The sequence below is a fragment of the Bufo bufo genome, chromosome 4 (assembly GCF_905171765.1).
Source record: "Bufo bufo chromosome 4, aBufBuf1.1, whole genome shotgun sequence".
Lineage (NCBI taxonomy): Eukaryota > Metazoa > Chordata > Amphibia > Anura > Bufonidae > Bufo > Bufo bufo.
The window spans coordinates 11,779,698-11,800,763 of record NC_053392.1 but is presented as its reverse complement, the minus strand read 5'-3'; the positions used below and the strand labels follow the sequence as shown (position 1 = coordinate 11,800,763).

Here is a 21,066-nt window from a genome sequence, read left to right as displayed (position 1 = left end):
CCACCCCATAACAGTGCCATCCACAGACCCCCCCACCCCATAACAGTGCCATCCACAGACCCCCCACCCCATAACAGTGCCATCCATAGACACCCCCCCACCCCATAACAGTGCCATCCACAGACACCTCCCCACCCCATAACAGTGCCATCCACAGACCCCCCTTAACAGTGCCATCCACAGCCCCCCCACCCCATAACAGTGCCATCCACAGACCCCCCCACCCCATAACAGTGCCATCCACAGACCCCCCCACCCCATAACAGTGCCATCCACAGACCCCCCCCACCCCATAACAGTGCCATCCACAGACCCCCCCACCCCATAACAGTGCCATCCACAGACCCCCCCACCCCATAACAGTGCCATCCACAGACCCCCCCTTTAACAGTGCCATCCACAGACCCCCCCTTAACAGTGCCATCCACAGACCCCCCCTTAACAGTGCCATCCCCAGACCCCCCCCCATAACACTGCCATCCACAGACCCCCCCCCCCCCCCCCCCCCATTGCCGCTCCAGTACAGTTATAAAATGTGTAAAATGAATAATGATTCTATTCAGGAGGCCCCCTCTGTAGTAGAACATTCAATATATCCATCCTACTCACAGGGCTGTTATCGTAATCCAGGCCGGGCGGGCAGACGAGCGGCAGCGTCACTGACTGACGTCACGTGCCTGCGCCGCCTGCTTCATTCATAAAGTAGGCCGGGCACTGGCACGTAACGTCAGTCAGTGACGCTGCCGCTCGTCTGCCCGCCCGGCCTGGATTACGATAACAGCCCTGTGAGTAGGATGGATATATTGAATGTTCTACTACAGAGGGGGCCTCCTGAATAGAATCATTATTAATTTTACACATTTTATAACTGTACTGGAGCGGCGGGGCCGGAGCACAGTGAACGCACCGGCCCCAGCTCCTCCTCCCAGTCCCTCCCCGCTGATACATCGCAGCCTGCGATGCTTGAGATGGCAGGCTGCGATGTCAAAAGGTGGCGGAACGCCGTTCTGGTGCGTTCCACCAGAAAAAAAGCCCTGAGTGTAAGGAGGGGGGCTGGATACTACTCCCATCATCTCATCATCACATGTAATAATCTCTCCTGTCACTGTGCATTTACTACAGATGGGCTCGTAGAAAGAAATACCCCCGAGAGATGTCCCCGTCCTCTGTATTCCCAGGACTGTCCAGAGGAGAAGCTCCCAGAGAACCATCAGGTAAATAGGGATAATATCAAAACCCAGAACTGCCCCTCCCTCACTAGTCACATGGGCATGACATCATCAAAGGTCTTTATTTACCAGTTCTCTGTACTGCTGAGCTCCGCCCCTTCCTTAATGATCACATGACAGTGACGTCATCCAAGGTCCTTTCCTACCACTTCTCTCCACTGCTGAGCTCCGCCCCCTGCACTGATCACATGACAGTGATGTCATCCCAGGTCCTTCAGCTCTTGCAGTGCAGCAGATACAGAGCAGGTCCTGGTCGGTAGTCACTGCTGTGGTGTCTGGAGCCTCTTCTTCTCTCTGGTATCAGCAATTTCTCCAGAATCCCCCTTTATCCCCGGTGCTGGAGGCTCTGAGAAGCGGGGTCTCTCCAGGAGCAGTAAGTGCGGTTCTGGATCTCACTAATGCTCTTGTCCCTGGAGGATTTCCAGCCTCTCCTCTCCTCATAAAGGCGCCTGCAGTACTAGAAGCCTCCAGCTCCTCCAGTTCTCTCCTCTTCTCCTGAATGACCACCAAGGATGGACAGAAAGGAGATCAGCAGAAGAATATTAGACCTCACCTTGGAGATCATCTCCCTGCTGAGCGGAGAGGTAAACTTTTCTAGATTTCTCTCCTCTTTATTGTATTCTGTAACAAGTCAGACATCGGGAAGGAGAATCCATCATAGGAAGTGATAGGAAGAGTCCAGGGTCCTGGAGAACGGCCTCCAGACCTTCCAAGTGATGGAGAACCTGAAGATCAGCCACCAGTACGGTCAGTGATGGATCATGGAGACCAATAGTCATGTTGTAGGAGCCATGAGAAGGTAAGTAGGCACGTTGTACCCAGGAGGAGAGGAAGCAGAGGAGGAGATGGCCGGAGTGTGGCCTGGAGGGAGTATTTCTACCACTAGTCTGACATCTAGATGATACTGGACTATAACAAGGAGGCCTCCACTACGTCTAGAGGAAAGAAGGTTTCTCCACCAACATAGAAGAGGATTCTTTACTGTAAGAGCAGTGAGACTATGGAGCTCATGGGAGGATTCTCTAGAAGAGTCCAGAACGGTCTGGAGGGTAATATTATTCCAGCTTCTAGTGACTAGATTACTGGAGATGGGACCATGATCCAGGGAGGGATTCTTAGTGTAGATCTGGAGTCAGGAAGGCATTTCTTTCCCTAAGTGTCTCTCTCCATCAACAGGATTACACCATAGTGAAGAAGACATCGGGAGGGACTCCCATCATCCATGAGTCAGGAGAGTGGAGCAGGACCCCCATCACAGAGCCTCCCCCCCTGATACATGAGCAGAAGATCCTAGAACTCACCCACAAGATGATGGAGCTGCTGACTGGAGAGGTGACACTGCTGGGAATGCTGGGAAATTCTCCAGTAACAGCACTGGAGGGGTCTGGGTGATGACGGTGTCATTGTGTTGTCAGGTTCCTGTAAGGTGTCAGGATGTGGCGGTCTATTTCTCCATGGAGGAGTGGGAGTATATAGAAAGACACAAGGATCTGTCCCAGGACGCCTTGATGGAGGATCCTCTGCCTCTGACATCACCAGGTAAGAAGAGACGAGGTGAGAAGAGGCCGTGTTAGAGCTTTAGTCTGGTCATGTGGAGTGTGTACACGTGTGTAATGTTATTCTCCGGTCACATCACGTTGGAGCCTACATTTCTCATATACATCACACTTCTCCATAGGCTCCATCCTCCTGACAGATATAGTGTCCTCTTGGCCTCCATCGGCCGGTACAGTAGATGACACTATTCTATTCAGAGGATCCTGCAGGAAAACCTGCGCCGTGCCGTATACATGGGGCTTATGGGTGACGTCTGCCCCTGTATTAGATCATTAGATGACACTCCCAATAGGTGGTGACACACGGACAGGATCCCACTCCATATTACATGAAATAAGAAGATCCAGCAATCTTCTTAGGAATCCAAATATCATACACGTGACGTTTAGTTTATATCTAGAGACCTTTATCAAATAATGTTTGCTTTGGAGATGCTCAGTAAAATAACAGTGAAGGGTATTGAGGCTGTATTCAGTCACTGTGTTCTTGTGTCTCCACAGATGTATCCAAGAGGAGAAATCCCCCCGAGAGATGTCCCCGTCCTGTGTATTCCCAGGACTGTCCAGAGGAGAAGCTTTCAGAGAACCATCAGGTAGATGGAGCTGAAGTCTCACCAGAAACTGATCAGAAAAGGATTGAACCAAAGATTATTCAAAATTGTTCTTCTTTAGGATGAAAATCTTATTGACATTAAGGTTGAGGTTATAGAAGAAGAAGCGGAGGAGATGGATTTATGGGACGATCATCAGTGTAAGGAGCGGAGACATCATGTCTATTTTGAGGGTCACATAGATACAATTCCCATCACCTTATCATCACATGTAATAATCTCTCCTGTCCCTGTGTGTTTCCTACAGATGGACTCATAGAAGGAAATCCCCCCGAGAGATGTCCCCGTCCTCTGTATTCCCAGGACTGTCCAGAGGAGAAGCTCCCAGAGAACCATCAGGTAGATGGAGCTGAGCCCTATACACATATATATAGGGGGGTCCTGCAGTCATAGAGGGGTCATAGATGGTGGGGGTCTCTTATGTGGATCTGTTAGATTTCCCACCTGTCTGCTGTATTGTCCTGAATTGTTACAGATGACAAATCAGGGGGAAGATGTGACTGATATTAAAGTGGAGAATGAAGAAGAGCGGATGATGGGCGATCACCCCTGTAACACTGAGGTGGAGGAGGACATTCCAGTCCATGTGACCACAGGTATGGGGTAATGAATGGAGGAAGGTAATTGGGAGGTTTCTTCAGGTGAGGCTCCACCTTAGAGCTGCAGTAAAGTAGCACTCCGGGCAGTGACCCCTGTGATATGTACAGTGTAGGCTTACAGAGGACCTACAATCTGAAACAGAATCGTTCATGAAACTGTTCTGGAACAACTTTATTTAGAACTATATGTTAGGCTGTTTCTCTGTTATTCCTCCTAGAAATTAATGAACACATTTACCACTAGTTGTTACTGGTTCTAGCAGCTCCAGCAGATGCCAATGAGTCCCCGTATTCATGAGCTCACGGTTCTCCTCGCCCACTTACCTCTGATTGACGTTTTTTTTTTTTTTTTTTCATATGAATCAGCAGTAAGTAGGCAATTAAAGATAATGCCCCAGCAGTTTGCTAAGGAGATCTGTCATTAGTTTATGTTGCCCTTAGCGAGGACAACATAAAACTGGTGACAGATTCCCTTTACGAGGTGTCTGTCATCAGTTTTATCTCCTATGGATGGCATAAACTGGTGACAGATGTCTTTGGCCAAACCATGAGGAGGGGCACTGGGGGACGGAGAAGAGAGTGAAGTTATCAAACAATTGTTTGAGGTTGCAGGAAAGAGATGATATAAGATTAGTGAAGTAGTCCTGTTTAGAACAGGCGAGTGCAGACCTGAAGTCTAGGACAGCTTGTTTGTATGGGGTAAAGTCCTCCTTGCAGACGGGTTTTCTTCCAGCGTTGTTCTGCCACTCTGGAAGCTTGTCTCAGTTTTTTGTCTGGTGAGTGTGCCAGGGTTGTCGATTGATCTTCTGGGTTCTGCTATGTTAAAGAGGGACAACTGATTTAAGAGCTAAAGTAATTGTGGTGTTGGAGAAAGCAGCGGCTGTGTCAGCATCATGAAGGGAAGATGTGGTGGACAATGGTTTGAGGTTTCTACAAGGGTGTGCTAGTTTATGGACTGGAGGGGCAGTTGAAGAGAGAGTAGTTGAGAATGTAAGAAGATTGTGGTCATAGAAGAGAGTTTAAGAGATTAAATAAGAGCAGAGGCAGATGAAAACAAAGTCTTATGTGTGTCCATCTCTGTGGGTTGCAGTGGAGGACCACTGTGTGAGGCCAAAGAAGGAAGGAAGAGATAGGAGTTTGGAGGCAGCTGAGTGGTATGTGTCAATAGGGATGTTAAAATCCCCCATAATGATGGTGAGGAGGCTGGCTGAGAGGAAGTGTAGGAGCCAGATATTGAAATGGTCGAAAAAGGCAGTAGCAGTGCCTGGTGGAAGGTAGATGACAACCACTTGGAAGTTAGAAGGGGAGTAGATGCGGACAGAGAAAACTTAGAATGAATAAACGTTGAGGAAGGGTGGAGATGGGTTTAAAGAACTGTCAGTCTGGATGGGCAAAAGTGATCAGTGTAGAGCAGAAGCCTGGACTTCATCATTCATCCATAATAAAGTGTTATCCAAAGATTTAAAGCCTGGAGTCACACAGGCAGGTTTTAATGCAGTTTTTTTTTTAGCTAAAGCCAAGATTAGTTTCAAATTAAATGGGAAATACAACAAAAGGACTCGTACTTCTTCCTGCTTTATCTACTTCTGATTTTGGCTTAAAAACTGAAACTAAAACCATCTGTGTGTTTCCAGATGAATAGGAAGTAGAGTTGAGCGAACACCTGGATGTTCGGGTTCGAAAAGTTCGGCCGAACTTCCCGGAAATGTTCGGGTTCGGGATCCGAACCCGACCCGAACTTCGTCCCGAACCCCATTGAAGTCAATGGGGACCCGAACTTTTGGGCACTAAAAAGGCTGTAAAACAGCCCAGGAAAGAGCTAGAGGGCTGCAAAAGGCAGCAACATGTAGGTAAATCCCCTGCAAACAAATGTGGATAGGGAAATGAATTAAAATAAAAATTAAAAAAATAAAAATGAACCAATATCAATTGGACACAGGTCCCATAGCAGAGAATCTGGCTTCACATCAGCAGAGAATCAGTCTCTTCATGCCATAGCAAAGAATCTGGCTTCATGTCAGCAGAGAATCAGTCTCTTCATGCCATAGCAGAGAATCTGGCTTCATGTCAGCGCAGAATCAGTCTTCATGTCATAGCAGAGAATCAGGCTTCACGTAACCCACCACTGGAACAGGTCACTGTCACATATTTAGGCCCCGGCACCCAGACAGAGGAGAGAGGTCCCGTAACAGAGAATCTGGCCTTATGTCAGTGCAGAATCTGTCTTCATGTCATAGCAGAGAATCAGGCTTCACGTCACCCACCACTGGAACAGGCCACTGTCACATATTTAGGCCCAGGCACCCAGGCAGAGGAGAGAGGTCCCGTAACAGAGAATCTGGCCTTATGTCAGCGCAGAATCTGTATTCATGTCATAGCAGAGAATCAGGCTTCACGTCACCCACCACTGGAACAGGCCACTGTCACACATTTAGGCCCCGGCACCCAGACAGAGGAGAGAGGTCCCGTAACAGAGAATCTGGCCTTATGTCAGCGCAGAATCAGTCTTCATGTCATAGCAGAGAGGCAGGCTTCACGTCACCCACCACTGGAACAGGCCACTGTCACATATTTAGGTCCAGGCACCCAGGCAGAGGAGAGAGGTCCCGTAACAGAGAATCTGGCCTGATGTCAGCACAGAATCTGTCTTCATGTCATAGCAGAGAATCAGGCTTCACGTCACCCACCACTGGAACAGGCCACTGTCACATATTTAGGCCCAGGCACCCAGGCATAGGAGAGAGGTCCCGTAACAGAGAATCTGGCCTTATGTCAGCGCAGAATCTGTCTTCATGTCATAGCAGAGAATCAGGCTTCACGTCACCCACCACTGGAACAGGCCACTGTCACACATTTAGGCCCCGGCACCCAGACAGAGGAGAGAGGTCCCGTAACAGAGAATCTGGCCTTATGTCAGCACAGAATCAGTCTTCATGTCATAGCAGAGAATCAGGCTTCACGTCACCCACCACTGGAACAGGCCACTGTCACACATTTAGACCCAGGCAGAGGAGAGAGGTCCCGTAACAGAGAATCTGGCCTTATGTCAGCACAGAATCTGTCTTCATGTCATAGCAGAGAATCAGGCTTCACGTCACCCACCACTGGAACAGGCCACTGTCACACATTTAGGCCCAGGCACCCAGGCAGAGGAGATAGGTCCCGTAACAGAGAATCTGGCCTTATGTCAGCACAGAATCTGTCTTCATGTCATAGCAGAGAATCAGGCTTCACGTCACCCACCACTGGAACAGGCCACTGTCACATATTTAGGCCCCGGCACCCAGACAGAGGAGAGCGGTCCCGTAACAGAGAATCTGGCCTTATGTCAGCGCAGAATCTGTATTCATGTCATAGCAGAGAATCAGGCTTCACGTCACCCACCACTGGAACAGGCCACTGTCACACATTTAGGCCCAGGCACCCAGGCAGAGGAGAGAGGTCCCGTAACAGAGAATCTGGCCTTATGTCAGCACAGAATCTGTCTTCATGTCATAGCAGAGAATCAGGCTTCACGTCACCCACCACTGGAACAGGCCACTGTCACATATTTAGGCCCAGGCACCCAGACAGAGGAGAGAGGTCCCGTAACAGAGAATCTGGCCTTATGTCAGCACAGAATCTGTCTTCATGTCATAGCAGAGAATCAGGCTTCACGTCACCCACCACTGGAACAGGCCACTGTCACACATTTAGGCCTAGGCACCCAGGCAGAGGAGAGAGGTCCCGTAACAGAGAATCTGGCCTTATGTCAGCACAGAATCTGTCTTCATGTCATAGCAGAGAATCAGGCTTCACGTCACCCACCACTGGAACAGGCCACTGTCACATATTTAGGCCCCGGCACCCAGACAGAGGAGAGCCGTCCCGTAACAGAGAATCTGGCCTTATGTCAGCACAGAATCTGTCTTCATGTCATAGCAGAGAATCAAGCTTCACGTCACCCACCACTGGAACAGGCCACTGTCACACATTTAGGCCCAGGCACCCAGGCAGAGGAGAGAGGTCCCGTAACAGAGAATCTGGCCTTATGTCAGCACAGAATCTGTCTTCATGTCATAGCCGAGAATCAGGCTTCACGTCACCCACCACTGGAACAGGCCACTGTCACACATTTAGGCCCAGGCAGAGGAGAGAGGTCCCGTAACAGAGAATCTGGCCTTATGTCAGCACAGAATCTGTCTTCATGACATAGCAGAGAATCAGGCTTCAAGTAACCCACCACTGGAACAGGCCACTGTCACATATTTAGGCCCCGGCACCCAGACAGAGGAGAGCGGTCCCGTAACAGAGAATCTGGCCTGATGTCAGCGCAGAATCAGTCTTCATGTCATAGCAGAGAATCAGGCTTCACGTCACCCACCACTGGAACAGGCTACTGTCACACATTTAGGCCCAGGCACCCAGGCAGAGGAGAGAGGTCCCGTAACAGAGAATCTGGCCTTATGTCAGCACAGAATCTGTCTTCATGTCATAGCAGAGAATCAGGCTTCACGTCACCCACCACTGGAACAGGCCACTGTCACACATTTAGGCCCAGGCACCCAGGCAGAGGAGAGAGGTCCCGTAACAGAGAATCTGGCCTTATGTCAGCACAGAATCTGTCTTCATGTCATAGCAGAGAATCAGGCTTCACGTCACCCACCACTGGAACAGGCTACTGTCACACATTTAGGCCCAGGCACCCAGGCAGAGGAGAGAGGTCCCGTAACAGAGAATCTGGCCTGATGTCAGCGCAGAATCAGTCTTCATGTCATAGCAGAGAATCAGGCATCACGTCACCCACCACTGGAACAGGCCACTGTCACACAATTAGGCCCAGGCACCCAGGCAGAGGAGAGAGGTCCCGTAACAGAGAATCTGGCCTTATGTCAGCACAGAATCTGTCTTCATGTCATAGCCGAGAATCAGGCTTCACGTCACCCACCACTGGAACAGGCCACTGTCACACATTTAGGCCCAGGCAGAGGAGAGAGGTCCCGTAACAGAGAATCTGGCCTTATGTCAGCACAGAATCTGTCTTCATGACATAGCAGAGAATCAGGCTTCAAGTAACCCACCACTGGAACAGGCCACTGTCACATATTTAGGCCCCGGCACCCAGACAGAGGAGAGCGGTCCCGTAACAGAGAATCTGGCCTGATGTCAGCGCAGAATCAGTCTTCATGTCATAGCAGAGAATCAGGCTTCACGTCACCCACCACTGGAACAGGCTACTGTCACACATTTAGGCCCAGGCACCCAGGCAGAGGAGAGAGGTCCCGTAACAGAGAATCTGGCCTTATGTCAGCACAGAATCTGTCTTCATGTCATAGCAGAGAATCAGGCTTCACGTCACCCACCACTGGAACAGGCCACTGTCACACATTTAGGCCCAGGCACCCAGGCAGAGGAGAGAGGTCCCGTAACAGAGAATCTGGCCTTATGTCAGCACAGAATCTGTCTTCATGTCATAGCAGAGAATCAGGCTTCACGTCACCCACCACTGGAACAGGCTACTGTCACACATTTAGGCCCAGGCACCCAGGCAGAGGAGAGAGGTCCCGTAACAGAGAATCTGGCCTGATGTCAGCGCAGAATCAGTCTTCATGTCATAGCAGAGAATCAGGCATCACGTCACCCACCACTGGAACAGGCCACTGTCACACAATTAGGCCCAGGCACCCAGGCAGAGGAGAGAGGTCCCGTAACAGAGAATCTGGCCTTATGTCAGCGCAGAATCAGTCTTCATGTCATAGCAGAGAATCAGGCTTCACGTCACCCACCACTGGAACAGGCCACTGTCACACATTTAGGCCCCGGCACCCAGACAGAGGAGAGGTTCATTCAACTTTGGGTTGCCCCGCAATATAATGGTAAAATGAAATTAAAAATAGTATTGAATGAGGAAGTGCTCTGGAGTAGAATAATATATTGTTAAGGGGAGGTAGTTAATATCTAATCTGCACAAGGGATGGACAGGTCCTGTGGGATCCATGCCTGGTTTATTTTTATGAACGTCAGCTTGTCCACATTGGCTGTAGACAGGCGGCTGCGTTTGTCTGTAATGACGCCCCCTGCCGTGCTGAATACACGTTCAGACAAAATGCTGGCCGCCGGGCAGGCCAGCACCTCCAAGGCATAAAAGGCTAGCTCTGGCCACGTGGACAATTTGGAGACCCAGAAGTTGAATGGGGCCGAACCATCAGTCAGTACGTGGAGGGGTGTGCACAGGTACTGTTCCACCATGTTAGTGAAATGTTGCCTCCTGCTAACACGTTCCGTATCAGGTGGTGGTGCAGTTAGCTGTGGCGTGTTGACAAAACTTTTCCACATCTCTGCCATGCTAACCCTGCCCTCAGCTGCGTTGGCGACCTCTTGCTCCTCCTCTGCCTTCGCCTTGGGCTTCCACTGGTTCCCCTGTGACATTTGGGAATGCTCTCAGTAGCGCGTCTACCAACGTGCGCTTGTACTCGCGCATCTTCCTATCACGCTCCAGTGTAGGAAGTAAGGTGGGCACATTGTCTTTGTACCGGGGATCCAGCAGGGTGGCAACCCAGTAGTCCGCACACGTTAAAATGTGGGCAACTCTGCTGTCGTTGCGCAGGCACTGCAGCATGTAGTCGCTCAGGTGTGCCAGGCTGCCCAGAGGTAAGGACAAGCTGTCCTCTGTGGGAGGCGTATCGTCATCGTCCTGTGTTTCCCCCCAGCCACGCACCAGTGATGGGCCCGAGCTGCTTTGGGTGCCACCCCGCTGTGAACATGCTTCATCCTCGTCCTCCTCGCCCTCCAGTAGTGGGCCCTGGCTGGCCACATTTGTACCTGGCCTCTGGTGTTGCAAAAAACCTCCCTCTGAGTCACTTTGAAGAGACTGGCCTGAAAGTGCTAAAAATGACCCCTCTTCCTCCTCTTCCTCCTGGGCCACCTCCTCTTCCATCATCGCCCTAAGTGTTTTCTCAAGGAGACATAGAAGTGGTATTGTAACGCTGATAACGGCGTCATCGCCACTGGCCATGTTGGTGGAGTACTCGAAACAACGCAACAGGGCACACAGGTCTCGCATGGAGGCCCAGTCATTGGTGGTGAAGTGTGTCTGATCCGCAGTGTGACTGACCCGTGCGTGCTGCAGCTGAAACTCCACTCTGGCCTGCTGCTGCTCGCACAGTCTGTCCAGCATATGCAAAGTGGAGTTCCACCTGGTGGGTACGTCGCATATGAGGTGGTGAGCGGGACGGCCGAAGTTACGCTGTAGCGCAGACAGGCGAGCAGCGGCAGGATGTGAACGCCGGAAGTGCGCATAGACGGCCCGCACTTTATGCAGAAGCTCTGACATGTCGGGGTAGTTGCGAATGAACTTCTGCACCACCAAATTCAGCACATGCGCCAGGCAAGGGATGTGCGTCAAACCGGCTAGTCCCAGAGCTGCAACGAGATTTCGCCCATTATCGCACACCACCAGGCCGGGCTTGAGGCTCACCGGCAGCAACCACTCATCGGTCTGTTGTTCTATACCCCCCCACAACTCCTGTGCGGTGTGGGGCCTGTCCCCCAAACATATGAGTTTCAGAACGGCCTGCTGACGTTTACCCCGGGCTGTGCTGAAGTTGGTGGTGAAGGTGTGTGGCTGACTGGATGAGCAGGTGGAAGAAGAGGAGGAGGAAGCTGAGTAGGAGGAAGAGGAGACAGGAGGCAAAGAATGTTGCCCTGCGATCCTTGGCGGCGGAAGGACGTGCGCCAAAGAGCTCTCCGCCTGGGGCCCAGCCGCCACTACATTTACCCAGTGTGCAGTTAGGGAGATATAGCGTCCCTGGCCGTGCTTACTGGTCCACGTATCTGTGGTTAGGTGGACCTTGCCACAGATGGCGTTGCGCAGTGCACACTTGATTTTATCGGACACTTGTTTGTGCAGGGAAGGCACGGCTCTCTTGGAGAAGTAGTGGCGGCTGGGAACAACATACTGTGGGACAGCAAGCGACATGAGCTGTTTGAAGCTGTGTGTGTCCACCAGCCTAAATGACAGCATTTCATAGGCCAGTAGTTTAGAAATGCTGGCATTCAGGGCCAGGGATCGAGGGTGGCTAGGTGGGAATTTACGCTTTCTCTCAAATGTTTGTGAGATGGAGAGCTGAACGCTGCCGTGTGACATGGTTGAGATGCTTGGTGACGCAGGTGGTGGTGTTGGTGGTACATCCCATGTTTGCTGGGCGGCAGGTGCCAACGTTCCTCCAGAGGCAGAGGAAGAGGCCGAGGCAGCAGCAGCAGAAGAGGCCGAGGCGGCGGCAGCAGCAGAAGAGGCCGAGGCGGCGGCAGCAGCATAAGAGGCCGAGGCGGCAGCAGCAGAAGAGGTAGCAGGGGGAGCCTGAGTGACTTCCTTGTTTTTAAGGTGTTTACTCCACTGCAGTTCATGCTTTGCATGCAGGTGCCTGGTCATGCAGGTTGTGCTAAGGTTCAGAACGTTAATGCCTCGCTTCAGGCTCTGATGGCACAGCGTGCAAACCACTCGGGTCTTGTCGTCAGCACATTGTTTGAAGAAGTGCCATGCCAGGGAACTCCTTGAAGCTGCCTTTGGGGTGCTCGGTCCCAGATGGCGGCGGTCAGTAGCAGGCGGAGTCTCTTGGCGGCGGGTGTTCTGATTTTGCCCACTGCTCCCTCTTTTGCTACGCTGTTGGCTCGGTCTCACCACTGCCTCTTCCTCCGAACTGTGAAAGTCAGTGGCACGACCTTCATTCCATGTGGGGTCTAGGACCTCATCGTCCCCTGCATCGTCTTCCACCCAGTCTTGACCCCTGACCTCCTGTTCAGTCTGCACACTGCAGAAAGACGCAGCAGTTGGCACCTGTGTTTTGTCATCATCAGAGACGTGCTGAGGTGGTATTCCCATGTCCTCATCATCAGGAAAAATAAGTGGTTGTGCGTTAGTGCATTCTATCTCTTCCACCCCTGGGGAAGGGCTAGGTGGATGCCCTTGGGAAACCCTGGCAGCAGAGTCTTCAAACAGCATAAGAGACTGCTGCATAACTTGAGGCTCAGACAGTTTCCCTGATATGCATGGGGGTGATGTGACAGACCGATGGGCTTGGTTTTCATGCGCCATCTGTGCGCTTTCTGCAGAAGACTGGGTGGGAGATAATGTGAACGTGCTGGATCCACTGTCGGCCACCCAATTGACTAATGCCTGTACCTGCTCAGGCCTTACCATCCTTAGAACGGCATTGGGCCCCACCAAATATCGCTGTAAATTCTGCTGGCTACTGGGACCTGAGGTAGTTGGTTCACTAGGACGTGTGGCTGTGGCAGAACGGCCACGTCCTCTCCCAGCACCAGAGGGTCCACTAACACCACCACGACCATGTCCACGTCCGCGTCCCTTATTAGATGTTTTCCTCATTGTTCCCGTTCACCACAATTTTGAGAATGGCAAATTTGGGAATAGTTTTTCAACCCAGAACAAAAAGTGTGCTTTTACGGTCACTACAAATAACTTGACCAGCTAAAACAGTACAGATTTGGTTGAATAGAAATGTGAGGCCTGTTTTTTTTTTTGCGCTGTGTGACAGGTATAGGTTTAATCACAGAATTAGACTTCTATCTGCACGGTAGCGTGTGTCTTAGGTTTTTCTGAATGACACTATCAGCACCTTCAATGTAAGATATCCTTTTTGGGATAGATTTCAAGTAGGCCTCATATAGCAGAAACTAGTTATTTTGAGAATGGCAAATTTGGGAATAGTTTTTCAACCCAGAACAAAAAGTGTGCTTTTACGGTCACTACAAATAACTTGACCAGCTAAAACAGTACAAATTTGGTTGAATAGAAATGTCAGGTCTATTTTTTAGGCGCTGGGTGACAGGCTCAACTTGCCCCTGATGTAGTATATGGCCAGAAAATAACCACACTATTGATGGTTAAATGCACTTGGGTGACACAGGCTCAGCCTGCACCAGATGTAGTATATGGCCAAAAAATAACCAGACTGTTGATGGTTAAATGCACTTCGGTGACACAGGCTCAGCCTGCAGCTGATGTAGTATATGGCCAAAAAATAACCAGACTGTTGATGGTTAAATGCACTTCGGTGACACAGGCTCAGCCTGCAGCTGATGTAGGATATAGCACAAAATAACCACACTATTGATGGTTAAATACACTTGGTGATAGCTTGTGCTGGCGCACCACAAGTCACAAAATGGCCGCCGATCACCCCAGAAAAAAGTGTTCTAAAAACGCTCTGGGCAGCCTCAAAAAGGTGAGCAAGTCGATATTAGCACTTCAATGATCCACAGCTGCAGATCGATCACAGAATGAAGTCTTTTGGAGGAGTTAATCTGCCTAATCTCGCCCTAACGTCGCAGCTGCAACCTCTCCCTATGCTTGAATCAGCAGAGTGATGTGCAGCGCTACGTGACCCAAGCTTATATAGAGGCTGGGTCACATGCTGCACTGGCCAATCACAGCCATGCCAATAGTAGGCAAGGCTGTGATGGCCTCTTGGGGCAAGTAGTATGACGCTTGTTGATTGGCTGCTTTGCAGCCTTTCAAAAAGCGCCAAGAAAGCGCCGAACACCGAACCCAAACTTTTACGAAAATGTTCGCGTTCGGGTCCGTGTCACGGACACCCCAAAATTCGGTACGAACCCGAACTATACAGTTCGGGTTCGCTCATCCCTAATAGGAAGGTTATAGATTTACCTACATAATGGTTTGAACAAAAAACTCATTAAATAATTTTTTTTACTTCTAACAGGAAATCCCAGTAAGAATTTTGATCAAAACTTCATGTTATCTCTAGATCATAAAGGAGAAAATGATATCATGCAGCGCTCTTCAATTTCTCGTAATGTCCATCCAGGACTTCACAGTGCAGATCTATCATATAATCCCCCTAATCATGAAGAACCTTCTCCTGACCAATCAAATATTGTTACCCCAAGTACCAAGAAGAAAGATGGTTTTCAGTGTGGGGAATATGCAAAACATTCTACACACAGAAGAGTTCACAGAAGAGAGAAATTATATTTATGTCCAGAATGTGGGAAATGTTTTATATATAAATCACAACTTGTTAAGCATGAGAGAAGTCACACAGGAGAGAAGCCGTATTCATGTTCAGAATGTGGGAAATGTTTTAGTTCTAAAGACATACTCAAGGTTCATGAAAGAAATCACACAGGTGAGAAACCATATTCGTGTTCAGAATGTGGGAAGTGTTTTACAAATAAATCAGATCTTAATAAACATCAGAGACGTCACACAGGAGAGAAGCCTTATTCATGTTCAGAATGTGGGAAATGTTTTAACAGAAAAGCACATCTTATTACACATCAGAGAATTCACACAGGGGAGAGGCCATATTCATGTTCTGAATGTGGAAAATGTTTTACAGATCAATCAGGTCTTGCTAATCATCAGCGACATCACACAGGAGAGAAGCCATATTTATGTTCAGAATGTGGGAAATGTTTTACAAATAAATCTGGTCTTGTTAAACATCAAAGAATTCACACAGGAGAAAATCCATATTCCTGTTCAGAATGTGGGAAATGTTTCATCAGAAAATCAAATCTTGTTACACATCAAAGAATTCACACAGGAGAGAAGCCATATTCATGTTCAGAATGCGGGAAATGTTTTAGCAAAAATGCAACTCTTGTTACACATCAAAGAAGTCACACAGGAGAGAAGCCATTTTCATGTTCAGAATGTGGGAAATGTTTTATCAAAAAATCAAATCTTACGACACATCAGAGAATTCACACAGGAGAGAAACCATTTTCATGTACAGAATGTGAAAAGTGTTTTTTTTCTAAAGCCACCCTCAAAGTTCATCAGAGTAGTCACACAGGAGAGAAACAATTTACGTGTTCAGAATGTGGGAAGTGTTTAGTTTCTAAAGCCCACCTCCAAGTTCATCAGAGAAGTCACACAGGAGAGAAGCCATATTTATGTTTACTGTGTGGGAAATGTTTTACAAATAAATCAAACCTTGTTATACATCAGAAAATTCATACTGAAGAGAAGCAATATTCATGTTCAGAATGTGGGAAATCTTTCATCAGAAAATCAAATCTTGTTACACATAAGAGAATTCACACAGGAGAGAAGCCGTATTCATGTTCGGAATGTGGGAAATATTTTATCAAAAAATCAAATCTTCTTACACATCAGAGAATTCATACAGGAGAGAAGCCATATTTATGTTCACTATGTGGGAAATGTTTTACAAATAAATCAAACCTTGTTATACATCAGAAAATTCATACTGAAGAGAAGCAATATTCATGTTCAGAATGTGGGAAATGTTTCATCAGAAAATCAAATCTTGTTTTACATAAGAGAATTCACACAGGAGAGAAGCCGTATTCATGTTCAGAATGTGGGAAATGTTTCATCAAAAAATCTAATCTTGTTACACATCAGAGAATTCATACAGGAGAGAGGCCATATCCATGTTCAGAATGTCAGAAATCTTTTACAGACAAATCATATCTTGTTAGACATCAGAGAATTCACATAGCAGAGAAGCCATTTTTGTCTGTGGAAAATGTTTTTCAAGGACATTAAATTTTGAAACACATCAGAGAATTCACACAGATAAGAAACTGTGAAATCTGCTCTATCAGTTTTGTGGCGTAAAAATGTTGCAAGTGGGAAAGATTTTGTGATTTTTAGGTTGAATTTTGCAATATTTGATGAGTTTTGGCACTTTCAAAAGTGGAGTGAAAAGTAGATCGGGATTAGAGATTAGAACAGTGTTATGTCTCAGTTATGATGTGCTACTAGTCTTATCTCCACCGCAGGCAACCCCCTGGAAAATTCTCACTAACAGTAGCTAAACCACATCGCACTTGCGTAGTAATTTAAAAAATCTGAGAGACACTTTATAAATTAGGTGCAGCAACACAAACCAAAGACTTAAACAGTTGTATAATCATTAGGTTGTGTAATACAAAAGAAAGGAAATAGAAGAGAATAATACAGAAAAATGTATTTCATATTTCTATAGAGCAAAAGTCAGACTTAAGAACTAAGGCTACTTTCACACTAGTGGCAAGGAACTCCGGCAGGCTGTTTCGGCGGGTAAACAGCCTGTCGGATCCGTGCTGCTGCTAGTGCACACGTGCCCCCGGACTACCGCTATAATGGGGGCGGGCCGGAGTTCCAGCGGCAGCATGGCAAACATGCCGAGAGGTGGCCGGAATAGGACTACCCTTGTTTTGTGGGGAAGAGGTGCTTAGAAGGCAAAAAGGAAAGTCCACTCTTCCCACTATGTCAACAAATGAAGTTATACAGCCCCTCACATAACATTAAAAACATAAGAACTAATCAAATTATCTTCTCGTAACTCAATGCGACCATCCATTGTATTCTACTTTAAATTTAAAAAAAAATAAAACATTTAAACAATATCCACTATTTTGTACTGCTTTATTTCCCAGATTGTTTCAAGGCAATTTCTTTACGATTTTACTAATTTTAGGCTAAAAATCATTTTTTCAATTGGTTTTATTACAAATGTGTAGCCATTTCATTTTGATTCTAGCATATGGCTTCTTGGTAGAATCTGCTGTAGACTAGCATTAGGTGTTCATAAGTGCAGCTGAAAGCCCTGGTCAACCTCCAGGCCTGCAAGTTGAATTTCTAGAAATCTGGGCAATGCTCAGTACCCTAAGATACCAGGTTCTGACCTGAAAGAAGTCTCCAATATTCCACTCAGCTCTTCTGAATGAGTAGGGGAAACCATGACTTCTTCAGCCAGAACAATATGACGGCTATTACTGTGGCTAGATCTTGCCTAGTTTTCATCAACAGGAGAGACTATGTAGGCCAGCCTGAACCTCCACTGAATGGACAGAGCAGATTGTCCTCCTGATATAGGGAGCATAATGTCTCAAGCTTGACATTGAACCTTGTGGCCATATGATCTATCTCTGAAACTCCCCATCTGACGGAATATCCACAAACCATGGATTTTCAAAACACAGGCACTATCTGTATGCACCCCGCATTGCTTTGAAGGCCCATTGACTTCAATGGATCTGTGATTTACAAGATATTGCCAAAGATAGAACATAGCTTATCTTTTGTTGCATGGAGTGGGAACCAAATAGTAGCCCTTCTGTGACCTTCCAGGTCCGTGCAGCCATGCCGCAAAAGATAGGATTTGTCCTAACTTTTTCCTCAACATACGGATCATTAACCCATTGAAGTCGCAAAACAGGCATGGTAGTCACACAGTCATGTGCATGGGGCCACAATCATATTTGTCTAGAAGGGGGATGTCACAATCTCTGCAGTTTAAATGTTTGCACGTGGTGGAAACTTCTCTATCACCAGATCCAGCTGAGGACATTTAAAAGAAATGCTTTTAGTATTCAATAAATATCAAGAGCTGTAAAAACAGGAGATAAATAACCACCTTAGAGATGCTCAATTGAAATAAGAAAAGAGTATTATATAATATAATGAAACAAGCAACCAGCAATATACAACAAGGGTGCACTAAGAGGCAGGAAACCAGGAATCCAGCCTTTAAATATGGAATTTTGGGTCCAGACCCTCTCCAGGGAAGCTGGATATTTGGTTGAGAAAGTGATTGTCTGCCTCCTTTAGGATAGAAAGAGCACGCCCATACCCAATCTCCAGAGAGAAGGGAGCAGACACTCCCTAAACTAAATACACAAGAAGGCTTCAAGAACGTTGCTACCTTTAGGGTTGATATAGCCTCTGAAATGAAATGCTTTCTTCAGAACTAGACTGAGAGCATGTTACTTAGGATATGTTATGCCGTTCCCCACATTTGGCCTGACCAGGAACATCACAATTATGTGTCTTGGTAGAGTTTTCTGAAAATTCTGAGATAATTGAATCTACAGTACATTGATGTGACAATTGATGTTTATCCTGGAGATCCTCAAAGTTCAAGGATCTGGATCCATGCTCAACATATAGGAATATGTTTCAGGAACCAAGGTCTCTGCACATATTAGAGGTGAGGCGATCAGGAAATAGAGGATGGAATAAGAAAGAGGACATCAGTGGGCAGGGGAGATAAATGAAACCTTTGTAAACATCTTCCAGAGAACCTTAGTAGAGATGAGCAAATTTCTTGAAGTTAATTTTGTGTTTTATTCTCCGAAAAAAAATCTGATCAGAGTCCGAATCGATTCTACCCTAATCTAAGATGTTCAGATTGGCCTGAAAATTGGTATATGACACTCTGAGGTCTCTTTGGACCCATAAGCTTTCCATCTTTTTAAATTTTGCCCTAACCCCCCCTTTTAAGCTCTTTAACACTATAAATAAAGCAATAGCACTGTCAATGACACTGACATACATAGCTATAGGTAAAGCCTGTTTAAACACCCTGTGCCGTCATATATGTTTTGCTTTTTTTTAATTAGAAACTTTCTAAAAATTGTCCCTTATTGCGGGCACATGGTGTTTAAAGGGAACCTGTCACCGGGATTTTGTGTATAGAGCTGAGGACATGGGTTGCTAGATGGCCGCTAGCACATCCGCAATACCCAGTCCCCATAGCTCTGTGTGCTTTTATTGTGTAAAAAACCTGATTTGATAATTATGCAAATTAACCTGAGATGAGTCCTGTATGTGAGAGGAGTCAGGGACAGGACTCATCTCAGGTTAATTTGCATATGTATCAAATCATTTTTTTTATACAAGCACAGAGAGCTATGGGGACTTGGTATTGCGGATGTGCTAGCGGCCATCTAGCAACCCATGTCCTCAGCTCTATAGTGCAGGTTCCCTTTAAACTGTGGCTTGTTCTGCACAAGTGTCCAAATATCATGTCTAAGGCCTCATGCACATGACCGTTGTGTGTTTTGCAGTCTGCAAACCGCGGATCCGCAAAACACGGATGGCATCCGTGTGCGTTCCGCAATTTTCAGAACGGCACGGACAGCCTTTAATATAACTGCCTATGTTACATGGTGAAGAAGTGAGAGACATTATCTTTCGGAAGTACTTTTGTTCGGAACGAATGGACCTTGCTACTCATATCTGAATTTCCATAGTACAAGGTACTAAACAGAACAATAACCTATTTATTGGAGCAATAGACATTGTTTCTATCGATCGCACTAAGCCACTACAGGCTATCACTCACTAGGTGCACATTACTATCTGTTGGGTTCCTTATTTGCGCTACTTGTGGTACCATACCCACTTTTTACTTGTGTCTAGCAAGAATAGGACATGTCCGCATCTTTTGCAGCCCCATTGAAGTGAAAGGGTCCACATCCGAGCTGCCAAAACTGTGGCTCGGATGCGGACCAAAACAACGGCCGTGTGTATGAGGCCTTAACAGGGGACAGATGCATACCCAGATTTCTACATGTACAGATTTCTACATGTACATGTTAATTGTCAGATGAAACAGTGGCTTGTTATGAACAAGGCTTGAAAAATTCTCCCTATTTTTGAAAGCAGCAGCAGCAGTGCAGCATGGATGTGGGAAGGGTAAGTTAAGGTCTAAGGTGTGTTGGGGTAATAGTGGCTTGTGACAGCAGTATCAGCACTGAAATAGTGGTAGGTTGTGGTTGCTCACTAGTAAGTAGTTAAGGTATGGTGCTGCAAGCTCATATAGAGGGAATCACCCCACCCTCTCTTAAAGGCAAATGTAGTAATGGGGAAATGAGCGAGCACTCATACACCTGGCAACCAAATTGACATGTGCAGAAAATATTTATTAAATCCCCATAAAATACAAGTAATAAAATTTATAAGAACAATGTAGCAATAATATACAACATTACAGTCACATATACAGGGAGTGCAGAATTATTAGGCAAGTTGTATTTTTGAGGATTAATTTTATTATTGAACAACAACCATGTTCTCAATGAACCCAAAAAACTCATTAATATCAAAGCTGAATATTTTTGGAAGTAGTTTTTAGTTTGTTTTTAGTTTTAGCTATTTTAGGGGGATATCTGTGTGTGCAGGTGACTATTACTGTGCATAATTATTAGGCAACTTAACAAAAAACAAATATATACCCATTTCAATTATTTATTTTTACCAGTGAAACCAATATAACATCTCAACATTCACAAATATACATTTCTGACA

At 47.0% G+C, this 21,066-nt stretch overlaps 3 protein-coding genes across 3 annotated transcripts in view; 2 read left to right on the top strand and 1 right to left on the bottom strand.

Moving 5' to 3' along the window:
• LOC120998388 (zinc finger protein 316-like) overlaps nt 1-3,718 on the top strand; it is a 224,581-nt gene extending 220,863 nt beyond the window's left edge. The window contains exons 4-5 of the mRNA XM_040429058.1: nt 1,123-1,214; nt 3,458-3,718. Of these exons, the coding sequence (XP_040284992.1) occupies nt 1,123-1,214; nt 3,458-3,655 (290 nt within the window). The 3' untranslated portion in view covers nt 3,656-3,718. The remainder of the gene's footprint in view (nt 1-1,122; nt 1,215-3,457) is intronic.
• LOC120998306 (oocyte zinc finger protein XlCOF7.1-like) overlaps nt 1-21,066 on the bottom strand; it is a 1,981,422-nt gene that overhangs the window by 1,113,130 nt on the left and 847,226 nt on the right. The window lies entirely within an intron of this gene.
• Nucleotides 3,949-16,536, top strand: LOC120997439 (gastrula zinc finger protein XlCGF26.1-like). Its single transcript, XM_040427516.1, has 2 exons — nt 3,949-3,992; nt 14,720-16,536. The coding sequence occupies exon 2, from the start codon at nt 14,752-14,754 to the stop codon at nt 16,534-16,536; it is 1,785 nt and encodes a 594-aa protein (XP_040283450.1). The 5' UTR covers nt 3,949-3,992; nt 14,720-14,751.